Genomic DNA, 24788 nt, shown 5'->3' on the forward strand with positions numbered 1-24788 from the left:
TACACTTTTTTCATCAAAAGTGTTGGGCAAACGCCGCAAAAATTACTTTGGGGGAATTCTTTGGGTCGGTGATGCCTTATGGGAGCACACCTTTAAATAGGCCTAAACCCATCCGCCGAGCTCATGAATAAAAGTTATACCCTCAAAATATAGATTATGTAACACGGCTTGTTGCCATGAATCGACCAATCTAGAATTCAAGTTTGCTTGAAAATAATATTATTTACGTAAATTATTAGAGAGTTCTGAGAGCCAGGAATTGAAAAGATATGGCAATGAGCTCTGGCCCGGACTTGGGGCTTCCTATTCTGAGCATTTTGGATGCAATTGGGCTCGAAGGTGGCGCTATTTGACATGTTGTAGAGGGATCGTTTTTCAGATGCATAGCACGCTTCTTTTTCGCTTTGGGGAAAATAGGGGTCGCGTCTTCTTTGGGTGCGAATTTCTCGAAAAATCAATGGTAAACCCACCGAAACTTTAAAAGAAAATGAAAGATGACATGTTGATCATCATTTTTCTGTGCAGCTCAAAAACCTGTGAGAGTTCTGAGTATTTTAAAAAGAACTTTGAAGTATGGACATTTACAACACGTTATGTTTCTATTGGAATTTAATCCAGGGTGCCCCCGGTGTGCGAGCAAGAGGGCGCTTTAAAAAACAACAACTTTTGAGGCTTCGAACAGCACATGTGAGCTTGGTACGGTGCACGGTGCCGTCAAAATCCTTGGTGCCGCGCCACGTCATCGGTTAGCGCAGCCCCCGGGCCGGCCGTGCGTGAAGTGTGACTCACATGTGAGCGTTGAAACAGGTAGGTGATGCTGCTTGTTGTTAAATTTGTCAGGCCCTCCATGGGTTAAGTCGTAGAGTTTTCCTCAATTTTTATTATACACCATTGAGCAATGAAGAATAACTTAAGGGCGGAAACGCTCCCCCGTGTGCCAACCAACAAACTGCTGTTTTTGTGGCGCTGAATACTGTATCGTGCGTAGCCCCGTAAATGTGGCCAATTTACTGGACTACCTCCGTAAATAAAGGCCACACTTTCACCATGTACAAAAACATGTCGAACTTTGTCAAATTTTGATTTTCACATTTAGGCTTAGTTTGTAGTTTATTTTTGCTTTACTCATACTCATCCTCTAATCAGAAAGTGCTGCCTTTTTCAGATGTCTAAATTTTCGTGAAATTTCATGTTGAAATTTTGATACGCAATTTGCAAACGTGTGCAAACAAATCTGGAAATTTCACGAAAAACAGACATCTGAAAAATGCAGCACTTTCTGATTAGCCTAAAAAGAGGGCGAGTATGCTTCTAAAGCAAAAAAAACAACTACAAACTAAGCCTATGTGAAAATCAAAATTTGACAAAGTTCGACACGTTTTTGTACATGGTGGTGGTGTGGCCTTTATTTACGGAGGTAGTCCAGTAAATTGGCCGCATTTATGGGGCTATATGATCGTGCGGTGCCCCAAATTCGCGCTACCCAATATTCGCGCAACCAACTTTCTCGGCTCGTATCTTTTTTCACACAACACGGACCGACGTCAAATCACCGTCGATGATCCATCGTCACATCGCCTTTCTTCTCAATGCAGTTATTATATGTGGAAATCAAAAGCTTTTCCGAGCGGTAATTTGAAAGAAATAAAAGAGAGAGTAAATTATTGCTGTATTGACTGGATACAAAACGTAACATTATTGAATGGCCCAGAAAACTAACAAAAACTTCGCTACGAATTTCCATTTATCAGTGTCTCCGTCCAACCCCGAAACGTTCGACTTTCATTAGACAACAGAGGACGTAATCAGAATTAAGGAGCACGAAAAACGATGTGCGCCTTATATCGCATTATTATTTTATGATTTGTTTCCCGAGATGCAAATTTTGGTACTGATTTGTTTGCTGGAAATATTCTCTAAAATATATTTCTGTCGCCGTGTCGGAATTAGACCTAATCGTAATGTTTAAAGTACACAAAAAGTAGGCCAATAGCTATTTTTTGTTTTTATTGAAATGATGTGTATCATGCATGAAACCATGTGTCGAGGCGGCGCGATCAGCCACGGTATTGGTCGACCGCATGCAGGCGCGCGCGCCTGTATAATTGATTGATTGATTGATCGCAGGTGTATTAGAATGATCGCAGGTGTATTAGAAATGCCGGAGAACATTGTTACAGAAGGGTGGTTTTAGTTTTTGATGGAAGGTCATTTAAAAATATATTTGTCCATGTACTTAAAAATATAGCCACTGCATACTAAAGTTATATTGCATATGTTTCTATTTTTGGAGAATATGTAGGCCTATACATTTGTAAAATGTTATGTAATTGGCACATGGTTGATTTTCAGAAAAACTAAAATTCGCGGAGCTCTTTCCATGCATAGGATTTAATTTAGCTTCTTAGATTTTCGACAAAAATATATTATAAGATTTGTGGATTTAATTTATTCACCTCAATTTTCAATATGATATGATTTTAAATATTTTGCATGCAGTTGTTTTTACCAAAATTGAAAGAAATTCATTTATTTCATATTTAAACAAGCGTGTATTTAGTAACAATGTCAGATGGCAAACAAAAGTTAGTTTATCAAACTAGACTCGGAGACCAAAGTTGTGCACATAAACTTATCCTTTTATTCAACAAACATCGATCCACATTGTTTTCAGAAGTAGGACACAATGGAGACTTCGTAGAATGACGTTTACCGTTCGTGCGCAAATTATTGGCACGAAACTTTCGTGGCTGCCAATTTGACTCATCTGCAGACGACGACGTTCTTTGTGCTTCTGTGACGTTCGATATTGTTCCAATTATTTTTCCATGTAGTTTATTAGCCATTCTTACAATATTAAAGTCTATAACTATGTAGGGTTTAGTTTATTATTTTGTATGGAAAAAAACCAAGATGGTTGCAACTTGATAATGGTCTATTACAGTCACCCCTTGGAAATGATTCCCATATCTGGCCATCACTTGTCACCCTGTGCACAAACCGTATGAGACTAGTCTGAAAATTTCCAAGTGTTTACTCAGTAAATACCATGAATACTTCAATATTTTCCATGCTAAATTTGACTTTTTAGGACATATTAGGGAAAAAAATTTGCAACCTCATGCCACTTTTTGCTTCTCAATGAAGGTCATTCATTGCAAAAATGATGATACATGTAATTATAACTTTTATAAGACACGAATCAGGGACTGAGAAACATTTCCAAGTTTATTAGGAAATAGGCCCTACTTAGAATAATTTCTTGACTCTCACTTTCTGATGCCTTTGATGGCTGATAGGTCCCTGAAATGAAAAATTACCGGTAGTGATTTCCAGATATGGGAATCTTTCCACACTGTGTACATGTGGACTCAAAACCCATGAGTGCCCAACTGGGAACACTTCCACGTTTCCACCACTTAATGACCTCATGCATTGTTGCCAAACGTCATGGTTGACAAGCTTCAAATCCATCCATTCAGTGGCGTAAATCTGTGCCGGCAAGTGGGGGGTAGGCCTACTGGGGATGACCAAAATCCAAAAATTGCCCGACCATGGAAATTCGAAGGGGGGGGGGGGGAGGGACACCACATTACATTAGGGGGCGCTCTTCAGGTGTAGATACTCCCGCTTACATTAAAGCGGCGCATTTTAAAAGGTTTTGTACTCTGTTTCTCCACTTTTCAGTGCTATGAATACATTTTTGTTGTTAATGTTTGAAAAACACCTTGAACATGTTGAAATCCGTTTTGTTTTCCTCACCTCAAAAAAGTGGGCAATGATTCAATAGCCCATCCCCCTCCCACAACCCCAACCCCCCCCCTCACCCCTGGTCAAAAAGGGGGGGGGTGTATATTTCCCCCCCCCCCCCTTATTTAATTGTTTTAAGAGCTACATTTTGTATATGCAGAAAAAGAACAAGCATGACCAGTTTTCTCATGTTTGGGAGGATTTGTTTAATGCCTAGTGAAGCCCTTTGTTACAACTGATAATGTAGTAACCAATGGATAACATCACCAACCGATAATGTATCACAGATTGACTTATGTTGTATCACTAACCGATAATATAGCAAAAATTTACTGATAGTGAAGTAAAATTTGTATCCGATAATGTATCACTTGTCATGATAATGTAGTTACCGAAAAAATGTATCTGATAATGTATCACCACAAAACGGATACTTTGTATCAACCGATAATGTTTCAAAATCAACTGATAATGTATCAGTATGGGAAAAGGTAAATCAAAATGTTTGTTTATGTCTTATTGTTTGCATGGGCTAAATCATTGTTGGGCTCATAAAATTCAAACAAATATCAAATGGAAAACAACAATACATTGTTTACTGTCTTTTTATCAGGGGTGGATCCAGGAAGATTTTTAGGGGTTTTTTTTGTATTAATCAGCAAATCAATGCTGAAATAAAGGTAGGATTTTTTTCGAGGCAGTTGGCCTCTCCGTAACCCCACCCCTCACCCCCCAGCTCCGACTCATTTTTACCCCATAGAAATATACATAAAAAGTAATGTGAGACCACCCCCCTGCATGCTCTGACACCCCAAAATAATTATACTGGTAATAATGTCCGCCTGTGCAAAATTTGGACAGAGCCAGCTGGGTATGGTTAAGGGGGTATTTGTACTGTATTATGTAATATAGTGTTCATGAAGGTCAGATTTGAACAGCGCCCCCATTGAAACTGTGGTACAAGCGCCCGCCCCCCCCCCCCCATTGATTTTGCGGAGCGGCCAAATGTCCGTGGAAAAAAAAAAACCTGTCTATATTTCAGCATTGATTTGCTGATGACCCCCCCCCCCCCCCTTTGCAAATATTCCTGCCAAAATTCTGAGGCAAGAGGGATCATACCTTGGATCATACATTGGATCATACATTGGTCTACAGGAATCAGCTTGTATTAAGTTCCCACAGCATGGGAAAAGGTGTCACAAAGTGTCAAAATTTCGTTAATGATTGTTTGATTAAGAAAAAGAGTAAACACGACTGTAAAATACAAAGAGTAAAGCATGAGCTGTTAGAAAGTACAAAAGGTTTCCGAACTCTGTTACAGCAAAGTGGCCAAACAATTTGTAAAATAGGATACACTTCAACAGCGATTTTTTTCGAAATTAACTTTATTCTAGATTTAGGAGGTTATTGGCACTTCGTGATCAGCAATGAAAAAGGGTTGCTACGTACATGTAGGCAAACTGTGGAATCACATTTTGAAATGCTTACAAATCATACTTCCCCAAATTAATATTCAATGTGATCAGTTGTTTTGCTCATTGCTGAAAACCAACACACGTACAGGTCCCGCTCAATTTGGGTTTTGGGGAAACAATGAGATATGGTATTTGATGGCGGGTAAATTATATGCAAGTCATGTGCCAAGTCATAATTTCTAACGTTCTGTGGTATTTGCTAATTTTAAAATAACTATGTCCTATTCATAACCATACATGCACGGTTGTCGTGGGAGTGTGAGGGGGGCATTGCAAAGGAGAGGTATTCCTCCGAATGTGGGAAAATTTTTTAAAATGTGAAAAGAGCCCTCTCCTCCCCCCCCCCCCCAAAAAAAAGAAAGTTATGCATTCAATCTAACTTAAGTCAGTGGATGGACAAATAAGAAAACAACTAGAGGTTCGCGTTTGTTGTTACAAACGCAGAGTGGTCGGGTAGACAACTATTTTATGAAACACTGTCCAGTTAAGTTATGAATATTTTTTTATGTAAGAAACTGTCTGATAAAATTAATCATTTTGTTTCAAAATGTTTCTTTTAGGTAGTGATTAATGTCAGTATGTATTTTTTTTTTAACTAGAAAAAGTGAATATGGGTAGTGAATACTGATGTTATTCGGAGAGGATGCATGTTCATTGATTTGCATGTATTCATGTGTCCAATCATAACTGGAGCCATTTTAAATGGTAAGCTGTTTTCAGCATGAACTCCCAATACCATTTGTCTGAATAAAAACCCGAAATAATATTTACTATCCGAAGGTAAATTTATAAACAGAAACAAACATTTATATTCGCCAAATCGCCGCTCAGACTTCGTAAGGCCAAAAAAAAAAAGTCTCCGGTTTCTGGTATGCGCGGGCGTCGCCGTAGCCATGCGCGTCGGCAAAATTAAAAAGTTTTTTTTTCAATGAAAGATGATGTCTCAAAACCGCCAAACTCACTGGTTTGACTGGAATCCTGCTGCTGCACAATTTTAACGTGTTTTTAGATTGGGTTATGGTCGAGAATAAGATTTATGTGGCCTCTCTGGACTCCCATATATTTGCACTAAGTTTAGTCGAGGACCATTTGCAGTCATCAGCCGACATTTGAAGCAAACAAATCAGGTAAAAAAAAAAAATCCGCGTCGCCGCACCACATTTTGGGAAAGCTCCATACCAAAAACCGGAGACTTTTTTTTGGGCCTAAGCTATCATTCAATGGACAATTCACGATTATATCTCTCAGAATTGATTTATTTTTGAAGAATAGAAGGTCTTTTCGTTGTAACTTCCGGTCTGATGACGTCATCAACTTCAAACTTCACACGTGTTTTTTGCATGAAGGTCATTATATATACCAGTTTTCAGGCGATTACAAAACACTTCGCCACAGACATCTATTCAAAATGCATTTTGGACATTCTTAAACCTGCCGCTAGAGGGCGGTCGAGAATTTCATGACGTCACCGGTATAGGTTTTGAAGAATATTGTCTGGCCAGAGACTAACACCGTTGAAAGCAAGTTCATATCTATTTCCACTTTTAAATAATAAGCCAATAATAAGCAACTTCCGGTGTTGACCGGAAGCAAGGGTCATGTGATTTTACGTACACGTTCAAAAATAAAGACCTTAATTTACTCTATCACTTGCCGTCAACAGCAAGACGACAGATCTCATTATTGATTTTATATAGATTTTTAAAGATAAAAAATATCAAAGTTTAATTGCTTGTCACGTGACACCTGATAACGTCATCATGCCATCATTGTTCTGGCACAATCTTAGCATTCCAAGAAGACCAAGCGTCTTGAACACAAGACTACGCGCCACGTGTTGGGCTCCGTTCCAACAAGCATGACGATGATGAAATAATGGATCTGCACTGAATGCATGTACATGTACAATGTCCTGTACATGCAGTGTACTCACGCTCACCCAGCTCTACGCTTTCATTGAATTTTTGAGCGACGGACTACCGTTAGGGTATTTTTTTCGGCGGCGGGTCACGTGTGTGAACAATTTGACAAGCCATGCGCCTGGCACAATTGACGCCAATGTTTAATCTATCATTTAATGGACAATTTAAGATTATATCTCTCACGATTGATTTTTTAGCGATTTTTGAAGAATAAAAAGTCTTTTCGTTGTAACTTCCGGTCTGATGATGTCATCAGCTTCAAACTTCACACATGTGTTGTTTGCATGAAGGTCTCTATATATATACCAATTTTCAAAAGATTACAGCAAACTTCGCCACAGACATCTATTCAAAATGCATTTTGGACATTTTTCAACCTGCCGCTAGAAGGCGCTCTAATATTTCATGACGTCATCGGTTACAGTTTCGAAAAGTACTTTCTTGCCGAAGACTAACATCGTTGAAAGCACGTTCATATCTTTTACCATTTTTAAATTACAAGGCACTTCCGGGTTCGAACGGTTTCGACCGGAAGTAAGGGTCGTATGATTTGACACCCACAAAGTAAATTGAAGACCAAGTATTATTCTATTGACTACCGCTAAAAACAAGCTCCGATCTCTCACGGTTGATTTTATATCGATTTGTAATGATTAAAAAATAGAAACACTAAATTGCTTGTAATTTGATACCTGATGACGTCATCATGACGTCAGGACAATATGCACTACTCGGGATCAGGGTCGATATGTGTTCGAAGTTACAAGTTTATATCTTGAACGGTTTAGGAGTAAACCCGCTGAGAAGTATTGTCCAGAAAAAAGAAAGAAAGAAAGAAAGAAAGAAAGAAAGATTAATCGGAACAATTCTAGACAGTGCCCGACCACTCAATGAATAAACCTGTTTTGCACAACCAGACATTTTCTTCTGGTTGATATGGACTTAATGTACAAGCGTTGGCATCAGTATGCTGTAGATCTATTTGAGTCCAATCGTCCACGTCCACCCCATCACACAACTGAGGTTGAACGAAACCCGCCGTCACCGGAAGAGACCAAGAAAGCCATACAGGCACTGAAAAACCACAAGGCTCCCGGAGTTGATTGCGTCACATCTGAAGCTCTTAAAGCTGTGACACAGGACCCAGAGATATTCAAAACCCTTCATGGGGCCGTGTGTAACATCTGGAACTCTGGGAAGTGGCCACAGTCGATGACCAAGTCAGTGTACATCCCGTTGCACAAAAAGAGTGACCGAGGCTTGTGCAACAACTACAGAACACTTGCACTAATCAGTCATGCCAGCAAAATTGTTCTGAATGTGATACAACGCAGACTGGAAAGAACCGCTAACTTCGAAGTGAGTGACACCCAATGTGGCTTTGTAAGCGGTAAAGGCACAACTGATGGAATATACCTCCTGAAAGGTGTGGCGGAATCGCACTACGCAGGAAAACGCCCTCTCCATCTGGTCTTTGTTGACTATAAGAAGGCATTTGATTCAGTTAATCATGCACTTCTGTTTGCAAAGCTACGATATCTTGGCGTGGAGGAGGATGTGATGCGGCTACTTGAGGATCTTTACATCAACTCAAATGGCAAGCTCCGGTGGAAAGGTCGGATGACAGACGAGTTTGAGACACCAGTCGGAGTACGCCAAGGCTGTCCGTTGTCACCAACACTCTTCAGCCTCTACACTGAGTGTCTCATGCGAGAGTGGTACAATCGCACAGCATACCTAACGGCTCCAGATGTCAGTGGTATCCCCCTAAAGGAGATCAGATATGCTGACGACCTGGTACTGATGGCGCTGTGCAGAGCTGATGCTGAAGAGATGCTTACTACCCTGGGTGATATATCTGACGGGTATGGGTTAGCCATCCACCCTGGTAAGACTGCATATATGATCATCCAGCCAACAACCGATGACAGCAGCATCACATACCGCTCGGCACAAATACCTCGTGTCACATCTTTCAAGTATCTAGGAGTGTTGATCGACCACACACTAGACGACAGCAAGGAGGTTCGGATGCGGTTAGGTATGGGCAGATCCACTCTTCGGCAGTGCAAGTATCTGCGCTCCCCCCGCGTCAGCCTTGAGGTAAAGGTACAGCTTGCTCGGGCCCTAGTCATATCAAGGGTACTGTATGGCGCCACCACCCTGTCGTTGAAGGCAGCTGACATCAAACGCCTAGACAGTTTTGGCCGAACCATTTGGCGTCACCTGCTCAACATCAAGTGGCAAGATCATGTGACAAATGAAAGACTGATGGAGATGATCGGCGACCGGTGGTGCTTCAGCAGTAGCACTGTGATGGAACGAAAGGCAGCATGGTTGGGCCATGTGGTTCGGCATGGCGGCAGCTGTTGTGGATGGGATGCAAGTGGGATGTCGTCGCTCCGTGGGCCGGCCAAAGATGCGCTGGGTGGACAACATCCGTGAATGGTCTGGGTGTGACACCAACGAACTGAAAGCAGCAGCACTGGAAAGACGGGCTGTGGTGGGAGCGGCGCCAGTGATCCCAACTGTGTATAATTTGAGGAGGAGACCACGGGCAAATGCCTATGTCTAACGAATGAATGAATGTACAACAACACAGTCATAACCTCCGAATGCGAATGCGATCTATGAAAACCTTTGGGGCTCAACCAACGGGTGCCTTTTCAGTGGTTCATTTAAGGATGCTTGCCGCTTAAAACCCAAGGAATGGTTAAACTTGTTACATTGTATGTCAGAGTTTTTGAAATTAGTTTTGGTATATTGATTTCTTAAGAAAATTACCCTCAGAATTTTATGGAAACTAAAAATTTGCATGACGTGAAAGAGAACAATCGTGCCAAAAATTGACCTCTCACTCCCGGAACCTTTCGTGTTGACTCGTGGAACTCAATCACTGTCTTGTTCAATCAAACATGACAATTTTTGAAATAATTTTGTGGCTGTCATTGGGTTCAAACTTATATTAAACTTAGGTGTCTGCTCATAAGTCTGACGCCTCATAGGTCCGACGCCTCATAAGTCCGAAAGTCGGACCTATGAGGCATCGCACTTATGATTCGGCCCCTAAACTTAAACAGGAGACTCAAATGGCTTTTGGGACGGAAATTTTTTTGAATAAATTTGAAGGATTTATTTTGATTTACAAATAAATCTAAAATGTTCGTTGATAAAACTGTATCAAAACGTGATCCAAATGAGCCTGAATAAAAAAATCTAGAATCCATCGGATGTACGCAGGTAACTTTTCGCATCGTTATCATTTTCGTTCTCACGCAAGTATGTGATGTGAAAACAGACGTTATCTATAAAGGGTGACCTTGGAACGAAAAATAAAGAAAAGTAAAATCTGTTTTTATCCATTTCCAACTGATTTCTGATCTATTCTGAGGCAATCTTGTCAGTGTTTTTAATAAACAGATCTGCAAATGTAACCCTGTAAAAAAGTTGATAAAATTATACACAAATTAATACAGGTTTGCTTTCTGAATTCAATGATTTATTTATTCCTGTCCTTCCATCTTTGCCGTATCCCAATATTTTTTTGAATCGCCAGCTGGGCTACTTAAGGAATAGTTTGACTAGCCCGCCGCTGTTTTGACTAGCATTTGGCTAGCGGGCTACCGCTAATTTCGAACCCTGCCATCACTGATTATTTCGTTCAAGAGTAATATAGGAAAGAATTCATTGGTCATTCTTCAGCAAAAATCGCTTGTACTTTGACACCTGATCACGCCATCATGTTGTCAGAGCAATATACACCACCCAGGATGACAGTTGATATGTGTTGAAGTTACAGATTCATACCGTAAACGGTTAATAGGATAAAAAGTATTGTTCGAAAAAGAAAGAAAGAAAGATTTGTCAGAACAATTCTAAACAGTTGTCGGGTAATTGTGCCTGACCATGCACTCATTAATCTGTCACATTTCCACCTTTTCCCATACATTATCGGTTGATTTTTGATATGTTATCGGTTGATACAGTATCCGTTTTGTGGTGATACATTATTGGATATATTTTTTTGGTAATAACATTATCCATTGACACGTGACACTTTATTTGATGCAAATTTTACTACACTATCGGTCAATTTTTGCTATATTATAGGTATCACCTAATAGACTAAATTAAATATTTTTTATATTCATGAAGGGCGGACTAAAAGTCCAAAATGTATACCTTGTAGAGTGAATTCATCAAAACAATAACCTTCCGGGTTTCAAAAGAGGGGGATTAAAAAAACCTGGGGGACAGAATTACCTGGAGGGGACAGAATTACCTGGAGGGGGACAGAATTAACGGGCCAGGGAGGACACTTTTACCTAGGTAATTCTGTCCCCCCGGACACTTTTACCGGGGACAGAATTACCTTCCACACCGGCAAAAGGACGTTACGCTTTAACATGCCGCTTAAGCACACATTTAATGCATGGCAAGTTCACGTTTTAGGCAGATGGAGTTCCTGGTAAAAGGTTGCAAGCAGAAAAATTTAAGTAATTTCAAAATGAAGTAATATTTTGAAATCAAAATGCACAGAATGATTTTAATTGTTAATGACTTTCATGAGTCCAAATTTCAGCCTGATGTGATTTTTCATTTAGAAATGGGAGCACAAAACCTTTCAACTTGATAATCTCCAAAAGTGCTCTTTTCGTGCCTGGGCTGCTAACAACCTTTTTCTTGACACACAATGATTTATGGTACTGGTACACCATTGAGTTAAAGGGAATGTACAACATTTGCTTTTGCTGCAATTTTCAGAAATAAATGGATTTGGAGGATTAATATGTTATAGAAAATATAGTTAAAATGACTTGTTTCACGTTTTGGGCTTGTAGATGCTGGAAAGAAATTGCAAAGAAAAGTCAGAATAACTAATTATGAAAAAATAGGAACAGTTTTTGAAAAAAGCCAGTTTTCTCCAACGCTGGTCAGCTGTCCAGCGTTGGAAAAATACAGTTTTTCTTGAAAATGTCAGCACACCAGGAGCCATGATTTTAAAGGATGATTTAGAATGTCAGTCCCTAACAATTCAGTCAGGTATTTCGTGATAATTTGATCATTTCATTTTTTGATGTTTGCAAATGTTGTATCTTAATTCCCTTTAAAGAAGGAAGGGGATGCTCCATTGCAACCCTTTAATACATGGATATTTTTGATCAAAAGTTGACAAAAGATCTTTGAGCCTTGGTTGAGTGCCATTGAAACTGATGTTTGATTAATAACATAATAGCCAATACAATACTTTGTGGGGCTGATAACAAACTGAGCAATGTAAGCAGAATATTGATTGGCATGCAAGCTATGAGAAGATTTGACAATATCCCCCATGCAGTCTGTGGCCAGTCACTGGACTGTAGTCTGTGGCACTCGCTGATTTCTCATTTTGGTTAGGTTTGCCTCTAAATTATTGGTTTCCCAAAACAGCCCTCATGGGCAACTTAGGGGCAAACATTTAGAGGCAACTTTCACCAGAAGGAGAAAAGGAGAAGTTTTAATTTATGTGAAAAAAAGTGAATGTTTTGGGTAAGTGAACCTGTATGCAACATGCGAGGAAAAGTCGTTTTGAGGAAATTGAAATTGGGAGTGTTTTCATGTGATACTCACAATAAAGATTCTATACCAATTAAAACCCACAAGAAATTAAATTCTGTTTCTGTCTAATGTCTGTATATCCAGTAAATTTGCAGTGAGTTCTCCCACAAAATGATTGCAGTATTTTTCTTGGAGTACATTCTAACTTTTGATTTCCCTTGTTATCAACCATACTTTATGTACAAGTAAATATCACCCGTAGTGAATATCAAGTGAAAAAAGTCCTGATCTTGATTTCCTCAAAATAAATTTTCCTCACATGCTTGTTGCTATCACCGCTGTGTGACTAATTTTAATATAGACTCGGAGGGAGTCCTTATTTGAGCCACGTTTATGGGGCTAGCTACACTAAGAGGATATGTTTGTAGATAAGTAAGTATTAGGGGTGTGCATTTACGGGTAGTACAGGAACCAGGTACCCTATTGAAAAAAAATATGGATACCCGGGTACCCCTTAAAGAAACCTAAGCCAAAAATTCAAATTTGGGAAGTTGCTCTTCAGATTGTTCATAATGGTCCACATGATAATACTACCACACTGGTGCGGCAATACGGCTAGAAAAGACATATACAGTGAGCTCTTAAGCTATGTGGCGAAAACTGCAACTTGCGCAAGCCTCATAAAACGTGATATTGGTTTTGGTTTTCCATGTATCCTGTTTTTATGCCCCGCGGAGAAGCCGAAGGGGCATACTGTTTCCGCCTTGTCCTTCCGTGGGTGGGTGTGTGGGTGTGTGTGTCCGGATAAATCTTGTCAGCGCGATAACTTGAGAAATACTTTACATGTGAACTTCAAAATTGGTTTGTGGATTGTTCTTGGTAACCCGAAGAAGCCTATTGCATTGGGGGTCGAAAGGTCAAGGGTCAAGGTTACAGTGGCTAAAACAATAGAAATCTTGTATTTATTCTGAGATCATAGGGATTAATTCATATTAAACCTACAGAAAACACTAATGCTGTCAATGAACGTTCCATGTGACCAAGGCACATGTACATGTATGATGTTAAAAGAGTGGTGTCATGTCATGGGAACAGTCACGGTTGCGGGGCATTTGTGTTTGTAAACACACCTGACTTGTTCATTTTGAAATTGTCCCACTGACATTTGAAGCATTTCTTTTTCATTGACTGAGAAGTTACTGAGTAATTTGCCAAGTTGGTTAATACGGGTACTCGATTCCATAATCTGGAACCGGTTCCTGACATTAATGGTCGGGTACTCGGGTACCCGGTTCCGATGCACAGCCCTAAAGTAGAGTTAATTTCCTTGATTTCTATTTAAGTCCTGACCATTTATGGTGGCATATGATGGTAAAATCTGTCCACTTTTACAGTGTTGCATGCTGACTGTTTTCATAGGGAACTTATTACGGCCATAGCAAGGCAGAAAAAACTACTTGGGAAAATAGAAAATAATATCCCAGTGTCGTATTGTACGTATTTATACATTGACACATTGTTTTCATTTTCAGGTTTCAGAACTGACCATCTACTTGCAAGCATGGCTTCTGACAGTGCCAAACAAACGCCTTCAGGCATGGGTCCTAGTGGTATGGGGCCTGGGGGTATAGGCCCTGGGGGTATGGCACCAGAAAAGATGAGGCAAGTTATGACGGAGAGATACGAGTACAAAGGCACTTGGTTTCTAAAGTTCATGGTACCCCGCACGAACCTAGAAGCGATGGAAACATTTCAAGTACGAGATGATGACATCTTCATCATTACCTATCCCAAGTGTGGTATGTTCAGAGCTCTGTTTTCTTCTATTATATTTAAAGATACGTGCCCATGCAATTGAACTAATACGTCCACATTTTAGATGTACAGTCCCACAATAATTCCATTATTGCGGGGAAGGCAGGTTCCAGCCTCACACTTACATGTGGGCAATTCTACCGTCGCTCACATTACATTTATATGCCATGAGGCTACTTTGACCTCTCACCGCTTCAAAAGTATTTGATCAAGCTGAATCAAACCAGGCATACAACAACTTTGGGGTAAGGGGTACTCAAACATGGAAAGAAAAATTCAATCCATTCGTTCACTTTATGAAAACTTGTATTTTGTTGGTCGTCACTCACGTTACAAAAAAAAGGACATGGAAAATTGTCCTGCAATTTTGTTGTTAAAGTCTCCTCAAACTGTAGTCTGCAAAACAGAAGTAACATTATTTTACCTTCATTCAACCCATAGCTATAGAAACCCCTTTTGAATCAAATTAGTGTGTACTTTAGATGCAAGGGACATTAGATTACCGGAAGGTACCGTCACTCATGTTACGTCACTCACGTTACGTCACTTACGTGACTTCTTCTTCATGGTTTCTAACACGGCACAAAATCTGAATTTGATTAACTGCAACATAATGAAACTCTTTTCTTATAATATATGAACCTTTGTCTCTGCCTAAAGCCCGGTTCATACTCGGCGCAAAAGTGAAAGCTAACACGAATCTGTGACGTCATGGCAAGTATTCGCACTGCGAATTCGTAAAAGTTGAACATATTTCAACTCCGGCGAAGTTCGCAGCAAATGCGTCATGACTTCAAATTCGCTTCGCATTCGCATTCGCATGCAGTATGAACCGGGCTTTAAACACAAAAACTCTCAATAACAGTCACATTTTGTACATGTCAACCCTAACTCCTGGGGCTCTTTTACCATTGTTTACTAGAAAGTATCCTGAATCCGCCAAAATCCATCAATTTTGTCATGCAAAAAATGCTGGTATCCTGAGTCCATCAAAATCCCCCAGTGTAGATTCTTGAGGTATCCTGAATCCGCCAAAGTCCACCAGCAGAAGTCTTGATGGATTCTGGTGGATTCAGGATACCATGGTGGCATAAACAAAAATACAGCATGTTTTTCCATAGAGTCTTCAAAATCCATCACCTATATTTGTGGTGGATTTTGATGGATTCAGGATACCATGCTCGCATGAAAATTGTGATGTGTGTTGTTGCATAGGATCCATCAAAATACACTAATGCATGGTGACCCCAGCATGGAGTACCAAAGTGAATACATCTTGCGCACAGAATTTGTGTGAAAGACATTAGCGCGTGTTTCAGCCCGTAAACCCTAGATAAAATGAAAAGACTAGATCAGCAGCGCGTCCACACACGCCCATTCACTGTGCGATAAATCTCCGCCATTTTGGTTGTCTCGTAGACGCGCAACAAACTAACGCAAAGTAATGAAGCTACGGTAAATGTATCTTTCCTCCAGCACGTGACCTAGCTCAATGCGCGTCAAGCTAGAAATGCGCACCGAGTATTTACGCGATGCGCACACATAGTTACTAGCGATGCACATGGTGCTCTTTGCGCGTAAACGGCGTTGCGTTCGTCACGTTTTCGCGCATTATTTGTATCTTTCCTCCAGCACGTGACCCTCCATGCAAGTCCACCCAGTACATGTGTGTACATGTTTGTACAGTATGCGACAGACTTGGCAGGGCTAGTGCCAGCAGTATTTACTTGACCACAAACATTACAAAAGAGTTGAACAGTTGAGATCCTGAATCCATCAAAGTCCCCAACAGCTCAAAATAGAGGTATCCTGAATCCATCCAAATCCGCCAGTTCCGCTAGGCTTCCAATCCTGAATCCATCAAAATCCCCCAGTTTGTGCAATATGGAGGTATCCTGAATCCGCCGAAATCCCCCGAAACAGGGGGGTGGATTTTGATGGGATTCAGGTACGTTAGGGTTTAAAAAAGGTGCCAAAATGACTACCAAAAATACATGAAGCTAAAAGCCAAAAAAAAAAACCCATTTTTTTTTACCCAAAATCACACTTAAAGGGAATATACATTATTTGCTTTTGCTGTAATTTTCTGAAATGGATGGAATTGGGGGGTTGGAAATATATAGCAAATATAGTTACACTGACTTTTTTGAGGTTCTGGGTTCGAAAATGCTATAAAAACCAAGAAAAACAATCATTTTCCTGTAGTCTGGTTCCCTGACTCCATATAAGAAGAAACAGAGCAGTTTACACACATTGGGCAATTGTAAGGTCAGGGAACCAGTCTAGCTGGCTCGTACTCGTTCATAGGTTTGTAATCGATTGCAAACAAGTGCGATGGTCAATTGGGGCCAGTATTTGAAAAAAAGCCAGTTTTTTTCAACGCTGATCGGCCGATCAGCGTTGGAAATTGATACAAAAATACCACTTTTCTTGAAAATGACAGTATACCAGGTGCCATGATTTTACAGGATGCTTTACACTGTCATTCACTAACAGTCCAGCAAGGTATTTCAAAATGATTTGGTAGTTTTATTTTTTGATGTTTGCAAATGTTGTATTTTCCCTTTAACTACATTCCGTCTCATTGGCACACCACTCAAATGAAAGATCTTGTTGTCCCCTTTAATTTGACACCACATAATGTTGTGATGCTCGTAGTTTGGAAGATTCATACAATTTCCACTGTCCAGCCGTGTCCACTTTTGCGTGGAATTACCCATGTGTTGATAATGTATGGATGGGGGAACAGTCTGCTTGCAAGGCGGCTCTGATTGTGCCAGATGCCAAAAAAAAAAAATTAAAAGTGGGGTTAGTTTGTTGGAATGACATTACAAGTTGAAAATAAAATTATTAAAAGGTAACCCCCAAAAAATCTAATTTGTGGAAGAGCAGGGGAATGCATCTTTGAGTATAGTTTTAAATGTATGGATTTGTGGATTTCATTTACACAACTGCAACTGCATTTACACAACATTCAGTTTGTGTGACTATTGAACGTAAAACTAGTGAGCACTGTAATTGATATTTGTCCATAAGAATTATACAGGGTGGTGAAAAAAAAACCCAAACAAACAAAACACGAAATTGCATACAGTAAACTCCGGCTAAACCGGCACTCTCGGGACCCGAGAATTTGTGACGGCTTACGCGAATGCCGATATCTGCTGTAAGTTGTCATTTTGCCGACTTACATGAATGGTCTTTTGCACATATGATTCATTGCACTAATTGGTTTCGATTTACCCTGGATTGTCTCCTTAATGCTTGAGTTGAATCCAGCAAATTAATCCTCGAATTGTATCATCAAGTTTGGGGTATTGATAGTGGAGACCACGATACATATGTACGTGCACAGTAACAAATTGCGTGCGTGGTCCGGTATATACCACGCACGTATTGACTGCAGCAGTAGTCATTCAATAAGCCGACCCCCAAAATGGACAGAGCGCATGCGTACAGCCTTGAGGGGGTACTGGTATTGATATGCTTATGATATGCGATGTATGCAGTAGGACACCCTTTTTCGATACCGATGCATGCAGTGATCACGGGCCGTGCGAAACCACTTTTCATTCGACACTTTGCCAACCGCAGTACAGGAAGTCAATGCCAATGCGTGATTTGTTGAATGCCGACTTACACAATGGATTTTGTAATGCTTTTTATGGAATGGGGACCGAGAGAGTAACACGATGACTTGAGCGAAATGGTGACTTATAAAAGCCGACTTAGAAATAAAAAAATCAATGGAAATGCATTACGGACAATCGGGACTTTTAGTCAGACGGCCGACTTGAGCGATTTGACGAGTTATACGATGTGGGTTTAGCTGGAGTTTACTGTACTTCTATTCCTTGAGACTCAAACCACATTATACCAATGCATGGAGAATCTATTTAGAAGAAAAATAAAAGTAGTTTATGTTCCAGAGCCTACATTGTATTTTGTGAAGCAAGGTGGGGGTCATTTTCGTCCTGATGATTTACTAAACCGCACCCGGGAATTTGACTAACATTGTAATTGATAGAGGGATGGTTATCTAAATAATACCTACATGAAAGAACTGCGCTTAACAAATAGCTGTGCAGCAAAAGCTACTGGACCAAATTGGGAGATTTTTGTTTCAAATTCTTCCACAAGGATTCTCTGTGTCCCTACTACCAAAAGCAATGTTCTATGGCCAACGTAAGAAGGGCAAACACAAGACAGGCAGGCCATTCATGTGTATCATTTATTTAATAAGTTACCATTATGTGAGCAATCTTGGTTTGAAAAAATAAAGGGCCACAAATGACATCTGTAGTTTAATCCTCTGCAACAATATCAGGTCATTACAGTTGAGCTGATTTTGAGATATCGTTATACACAGGTACCCATTGGACAATGGAGATAGTCTACTTGATACTCGCCAATGGTTATCCTGACAAGATTGACCGAAATGAAAAGATGAAATTTGGCGCATTAGAGATGTTTATACCGACTCCCAACAATCCTTTGCCAGCTTACAAGTTTGTGGAAACCATCACTTCAAGACGCGTTCTCCCAACTCATCTACCGATAAACGTTGTCCCTTCAGCAGTGCTCCAGGGAAAGGGCAAGGTGAGGGGCACATTAGGCCAAGTAACCTTCAAGGTTTCCTCATCTCGATCAGGGAATTGTTTCTGTTCTCATCTCACAAAATTATATACTGTTACAAGTTCTAGCATTTTTTTCTAAAGCTCTACAGAACAATATGTATTAAGCCCCCCCCCCCCACCCCCAAAATGCGATCTCTGGTCAGACCAAAGTTCCAGAATTGATGCGTCGATGCGTTTTTTTTCCGTTTTTTTGGCTTTTCTTTTTCATGCTTGGATCGTGCAGCCATCACATGACACAATACCGAACGGTCACTCCACAATCAACGGACACAGAAATAAGTGCCATATTTCATGTATTTAGATACGCTTTAATTGCTCACATCGCCTGTCATCGTGTTGATACATGTGTAATTGGCTAGCCACCATTGTTGTTGATTAGCTGGCAGCAACTTTGTACCCATGGGCTACTATCACTCATTCATCATCAACCTCATATAAACCGGATCTATCACTGGGTTCGAGCTGCCCATGAACATTTGCGACAGTGTGGCAATACAGGGCACTGTTGTAGCTTGCGCGGACAGGTTTGAAAAAAACAACCCCAATATTGATGCGCAATATCAAAATCGACATGCGCGCTAACCACAAATCGACTATTTGGGTCTCCAGTTATTGAACGCGTATCGACACAACCTATGACTATTGAATGATTAGTCATAACAGTTGCTCCTAGATACAGCCTCCAATAGTTAATATTTATTCAATGGCTTGTCCACGTGACCATGTAGTACTTTCTGTCTTGATGTAGGTGGTCTATGTTACCAGAAACCCCAAAGATGGCCTGACATCCATGTTCAGCTTCATGGCCAAAAACGCTGGGATGAAGGACAAATGGAATGAGGTGTTTGAGCAGTACATTTCAAAAGACAGTAAGGAAAACTTGTTTTCAATAAAAGCAATGAACTAATCAGTGTCCTCATAAAATACCAAAGCTATGGAAACATCTGCCAAGACCTCTTTTGGCCTGTTTCCTTAACAGGGAGGTTTATGCTTTGTAAGTCCCCATTAGACACATTTTTATGTTGCCTAAACAAAGTTTGGGAGACATTTAAACCAGTCCTAAATTTTGTATGACCATAGACCCGTACTTACCACAGCTACTTGTGGGTCACTCATACAAAGGAAATTTAGGGAACAATGCTTCCCCACCACTCACCCTTAGAAAAATGATACCCCAGAAGTTAAAATGTAAAGAAAAGGGATAAAAGGACAACAATGCAAGTCCCCCTAACTCCCATCTGCTGGGATGACCGTAGATACTGGTAGACCCGTATTGTTAAAGTTTAGAAAAAAATGTATAACTTCTACATGTTTTCATGGATTTTGATAAAACTTGGATGCAGTGACCCTTGGGTGGGAAAACACAATCGGACAATTCTTCATTGGATTACTGAGGTCAAAGGTCGTGTAGGGGTCATTGTTCAATGCTTCAAATGTAAAAAAAAAAATTCCATCTTATGAATAGCAAATGCGGTACCCTGCTATGTACGTATATCAGATTCGAACCAGCCAGCCGATCCCGTTAGCTGGGTGGTCGAGTGATGAGACATCTGCACTAGAAAGCAGGAGGTCGTGGGTTCGAGGCCCAGCCGAGTGATTTTTTCCAACTTTCACTCGGGAGGTAACACCCTGAATATAAAGTGTGTGTACGTCGGTGAAGGGCAAAACCTAATTTGATTTACATCACCCCAACGGAAAAAAATTGCATCTTATGAATAAATGTTCTTTTGTCTGCAGAATTTCATGGATTTCAATGTAACTTGGATGAAGTGATCCGTGGGTGGGATTTCTTCACAACTCTTCTGAAATTGGAGGTCAAATGCCATCTAGGGGTCATGACAAAACTTGTGATTCTCACAGTGTCGCAAAAGTTTTAGCTCAAATAATCCAGTGGGAATAGGGCTAACGATTTTTCTTGGGTGCTTATCCCATCTGTCCCTCTTGAAATTTGAGTACGGAATGCTATTACTGCTGGATTTGTAGAAGATGGGAAAACTTGCAAAATTTAGCCTGGCAACTTTAAAACTTCCTCCCTCGGTTAAACGGGATGGTTAAACCTACTTGATGGTAATGAAACCCCATATGTTAAGTACATCAGTTACCAAAAACCTCAGATGGAGTTCATACAAGTATACGTCATTCAAATTTATGACTGTGAAGCTCAATCACTGATCTGCATATGGAGACATAGGTATTTACAAATTGGAGCATTGTCCATTTTATTGTTAATTTTTTTCTCTCACATTTCATGGGTTTACATTTTTCCCATAGTGTTGAATGGCAATTTCTTTGACTTCTCTTTGGCATACTGGAAACATCGTCATGATGACAACTTCCTCTTTTTGAAGTACGAGGATATGAAGAGGGTTTGTGCTGTTCTGCTTTTTTTAAATATATTTTCATTAGAAAATAACTTCTCAAGAAAAGTAAGATATGTATCAAAATAAAATCACATAGAGGCGTGGGTGGAAAATGCAACACGGTGCTTTATCAATCCAAGAACTTCTGTAGTTTACAACACCACCCCAAAGTCATTGACATGTGGTTTTTCTCTGTTACATTAATTGTTGGTTCAGTTGTTATTTTTTTCTTCATTTTATCGCAATGAAATCTGTTTACAACTGATTAACATTCTGCATCTCCCTTTTTAAGTCCTTTGTCAAGAGCCTGTCTGCTTTGACCTACGGGCACATAACAAGCTTGCTCTTTTTACCAATAAAACCAGCTTCGTGTGGCAAAACTACTGGTACAGTAATAAAAGTGATTGTGAGGACTGACCGAATTAAAAGACCTGTATTGGTGATAATGTATTGTCTTGATTTGCAGGATCCCAGATCTGCAGTCATAATGATAGCTGATCACATTGGCTGTGTGCTATCAGATGAAGCTATAGATCGTGTTGTGGCAAACAGCAGCATGGACCAGATGAAGAAATCCTACCAGAAGGCCGATGAACAGAATGTGATGCCCGCTTTCGACGGTCAGGGCAAAGAAAATCTTGGGAAATTTCTTCGAAAAGGTAGGCTAAAGTTTGAAAACAAACATTTTTCCCAATAATATTATTAGTCTAGTGAAGTTATAGCTCATGCAAACTTAAACTCCTTTGCCACTTTTTACAACGGAAATTAGAGGTTTAAAAATTTAAAATGTTAAATTATCTGAAGATAACAATACTTTTCAAATATAACAGTACTTTATGATTCCTTTGTGTTTTTTTATTTGTCTGGAATTGTTTAGCACTGTTTGTAGAGCTCTCAATTTTACATGACTTTTCAACACCATGCTTTGAATAAAATCATATTATTATTTTTTTATTGTGGCACGCAATCCCTTTAAGTCTGAAATTTCCTCCGTTACAGGATGCATATTTCATAGAATGATAATATACATGTACAAGGGTTTATGCTGTGGACTTGCTTTGTGCTTTTAGCTGAGCAGTAAACCCTTTTTTCCATAAGTCACTTTGGCCTTGGTTTGTTGGCCCAATTAAAACATAATACATGTAATAGAAAGCTGTCAGGTTAGTTCTGTCCTTGACCCAATCTTTCCAGCTGATCTGTTCAATAAATTGTGCCCAGTATGGTGGGGTTAGTTTGGCCTTGGTGTCAGTCAGTCTTTGAATTGAATTTTCATACACATATGAAATTTGTTTATGATTTCCGTTCATCTCGTTCCTGTATTGGCCCCAGTGAAAGAAACACGCAAAAGTATTCATAAGGTATAAGGTTTAAAAGCACTTAAGCACTTTTTGTCAAAAGGATATATGTTCCTATCAACTACGCATTGATTTGCATTTGACTGTAACCGGCATGCTTTGCGTGCAACTTTGGAATGGCGCAGCACACAGTTGCCGCTGGTGCATGTTAAATTTGATTGGTGAGTTTCAAATATTTTGTCAATTGTCAAATGCAGTTTCGAATAATGGAATGCTAAAATTATTTGTAAATGGACAGCCCAACATACACCTCTCCAATGTCAGTCTGCACGCACGTCAGACTTTTGTCTGACATTGATCCCGGCTGTGATTTGTCAAAACCTCACAAGGCAGGGCTAACTGGATCGGTCTCTTCCCATCACTGGATACCTAGCTTAAATGGAACAGCTTCATCACACAAATTGTTCTCTTGGTTGTTTTTTCAGGCACAGTTGGAGACTGGAAAAATCACTTTACTGTGGCCCAGAATGAGAAATTTGACGAGTACTGCAGAGAGAAAATGGCTGGCTCAGGTCTCACATTCCAGTTTGAATAAATTATCTATTCAAGACCAAAAATATCTAGACTAGATGCATTCAAGTCCCAATCTTACAATAATGGGAAATGTACACAATGCGTTACATCGTTTTTGGACACCTACAAGAATGTACTTCATTAAACAACAGATTTGGTTAAAAAAAAAAATTAAAACTCTGTTCAACTTTAGCATTTAATTTGGTAATAAAGAAAATAAGTGCATAATTATTTGCTCTTGGGTTTCCCCAAAACTCCTGCACATTGGGTGTTCAACATTTGGATTTCAATTTTTATTGCATTCGTCTGAATGTTATTCTGCACTAAAGCGAATTTTAGAATTTTATCAATCTTTAAGCTTAGTGGAAAGTATCTGCTGTAGAAATTGTTCATTGGAATGTATTCATAGAAATCTATATAAGAAAACCTTTCATTGGATGTATTGCGAATTTGCGATAAATATATAGAATACAATATTAAAGTGAATGTATTTTTTAAATTAAGGTGGTTGAACCTAACTGTCATTGATAAATTTTTTTATCATTTTTAAATTTGTGAATTACATACAGTTAAATTGAGATATGCTAAAGTAAGATTTCATTGTTTAACCATCATAAATCTTAATAAATAATTCATTATTATGCTGTAGATTTTTTTTATCAGAATCTTTTCTTTTTTTTATACCACAAAGTGTGATTTTTAGAATTTTAGAATTCTCTATTTCTTCTCAGGTAAGCTTATTCTCAGGAATAAGTAAAGGTATCAAGTGGGAGTAGTCACGCACCACAATAGCCTGACATCTTTGTTGTGCAAAATTATGCAAAAGAACTTTTGCTATCATCTTCAATATTGTTTTAACTTTTCTTTATATCTCCCGAGAGAAGTGTCTAGCTAGGCCTGTTTTCAGAGTTAGTCTCAGAGTTGCTTTTGCTATTCCCATCTAGACTCTTGAATGATAGTTTTGGATGTTTTTTAATGGTATACAAAATATTAAGAACAATTGGATTTTAAATAACGGTGATTGCTAATTTGCATGTGGTGCCCGGGTGACACCGTGGGAATATGAGTTTAGATGGATTGAAGATGAAATTGTGATTTTGTGCAATTTCAATAAATGATGTACACTTCCATGACCTACTCCTGGACTTTACTGCATTTTTTTATGTTTCATTTTTCTTAGCCTATGACCATGGAGGTAGGAATGAGCAATGTTTTCCCGATTTAATCAAAATACTGAATGAACATTGTGTAGCACTCCCCACAGTTTCTCAGTAAATGCAGTCTTATTAATGGCTCATCCCAATGTAATTGTTTTCTGAAGAAGTCCTTGCTAAGGAGAAATATATCAGGCCTCTAATGTATGATTTGTATATTTAGGTAAATCTAGTCTGTGAGCATTTTGCAGCAGTTTTATCATTTTCGT

At 39.5% G+C, this 24788-nt stretch overlaps 1 protein-coding gene across 1 annotated transcript; it reads left to right on the top strand.

Moving 5' to 3' along the window:
- The first annotated feature begins 653 nt into the window (after positions 1 to 653).
- LOC119722598 (sulfotransferase 1C4-like) lies at positions 654 to 24502 on the top strand. Its single transcript, XM_038192781.1, has 7 exons — positions 654 to 807; positions 14218 to 14484; positions 18870 to 19099; positions 19886 to 20006; positions 21409 to 21503; positions 21964 to 22156; positions 23278 to 24502. The coding sequence occupies exons 2-7, from the start codon at positions 14247 to 14249 to the stop codon at positions 23385 to 23387; spliced, it is 987 nt and encodes a 328-aa protein (XP_038048709.1). The 5' UTR covers positions 654 to 807; positions 14218 to 14246; the 3' UTR covers positions 23388 to 24502.
- The last annotated feature ends 286 nt before the right edge of the window (positions 24503 to 24788 follow it).

The sequence above is a fragment of the Patiria miniata genome, unplaced genomic scaffold, assembly GCF_015706575.1.
Source record: "Patiria miniata isolate m_02_andy unplaced genomic scaffold, ASM1570657v1 HiC_scaffold_16, whole genome shotgun sequence".
Lineage (NCBI taxonomy): Eukaryota > Metazoa > Echinodermata > Asteroidea > Valvatida > Asterinidae > Patiria > Patiria miniata.

What these genes read in the sequence shown, in the direction of transcription:
- LOC119722598 (XM_038192781.1), top strand. Translation starts at nt 14,247, where the DNA reads ATGGCTTCTGACAGTGCCAAACAAACGCCTTCAGGCATGGGTCCTAGT. An exon ending in AGTACGAGGATATGAAGAGG is followed by an intron (nt 21,504 to 21,963) that starts GTTTGTGCTGTT and finishes CTTGATTTGCAG; the next exon opens with GATCCCAGATCTGCAGTCAT. An exon ending in TGGGAAATTTCTTCGAAAAG is followed by an intron (nt 22,157 to 23,277) that starts GTAGGCTAAAGT and finishes TTGTTTTTTCAG; the next exon opens with GCACAGTTGGAGACTGGAAA.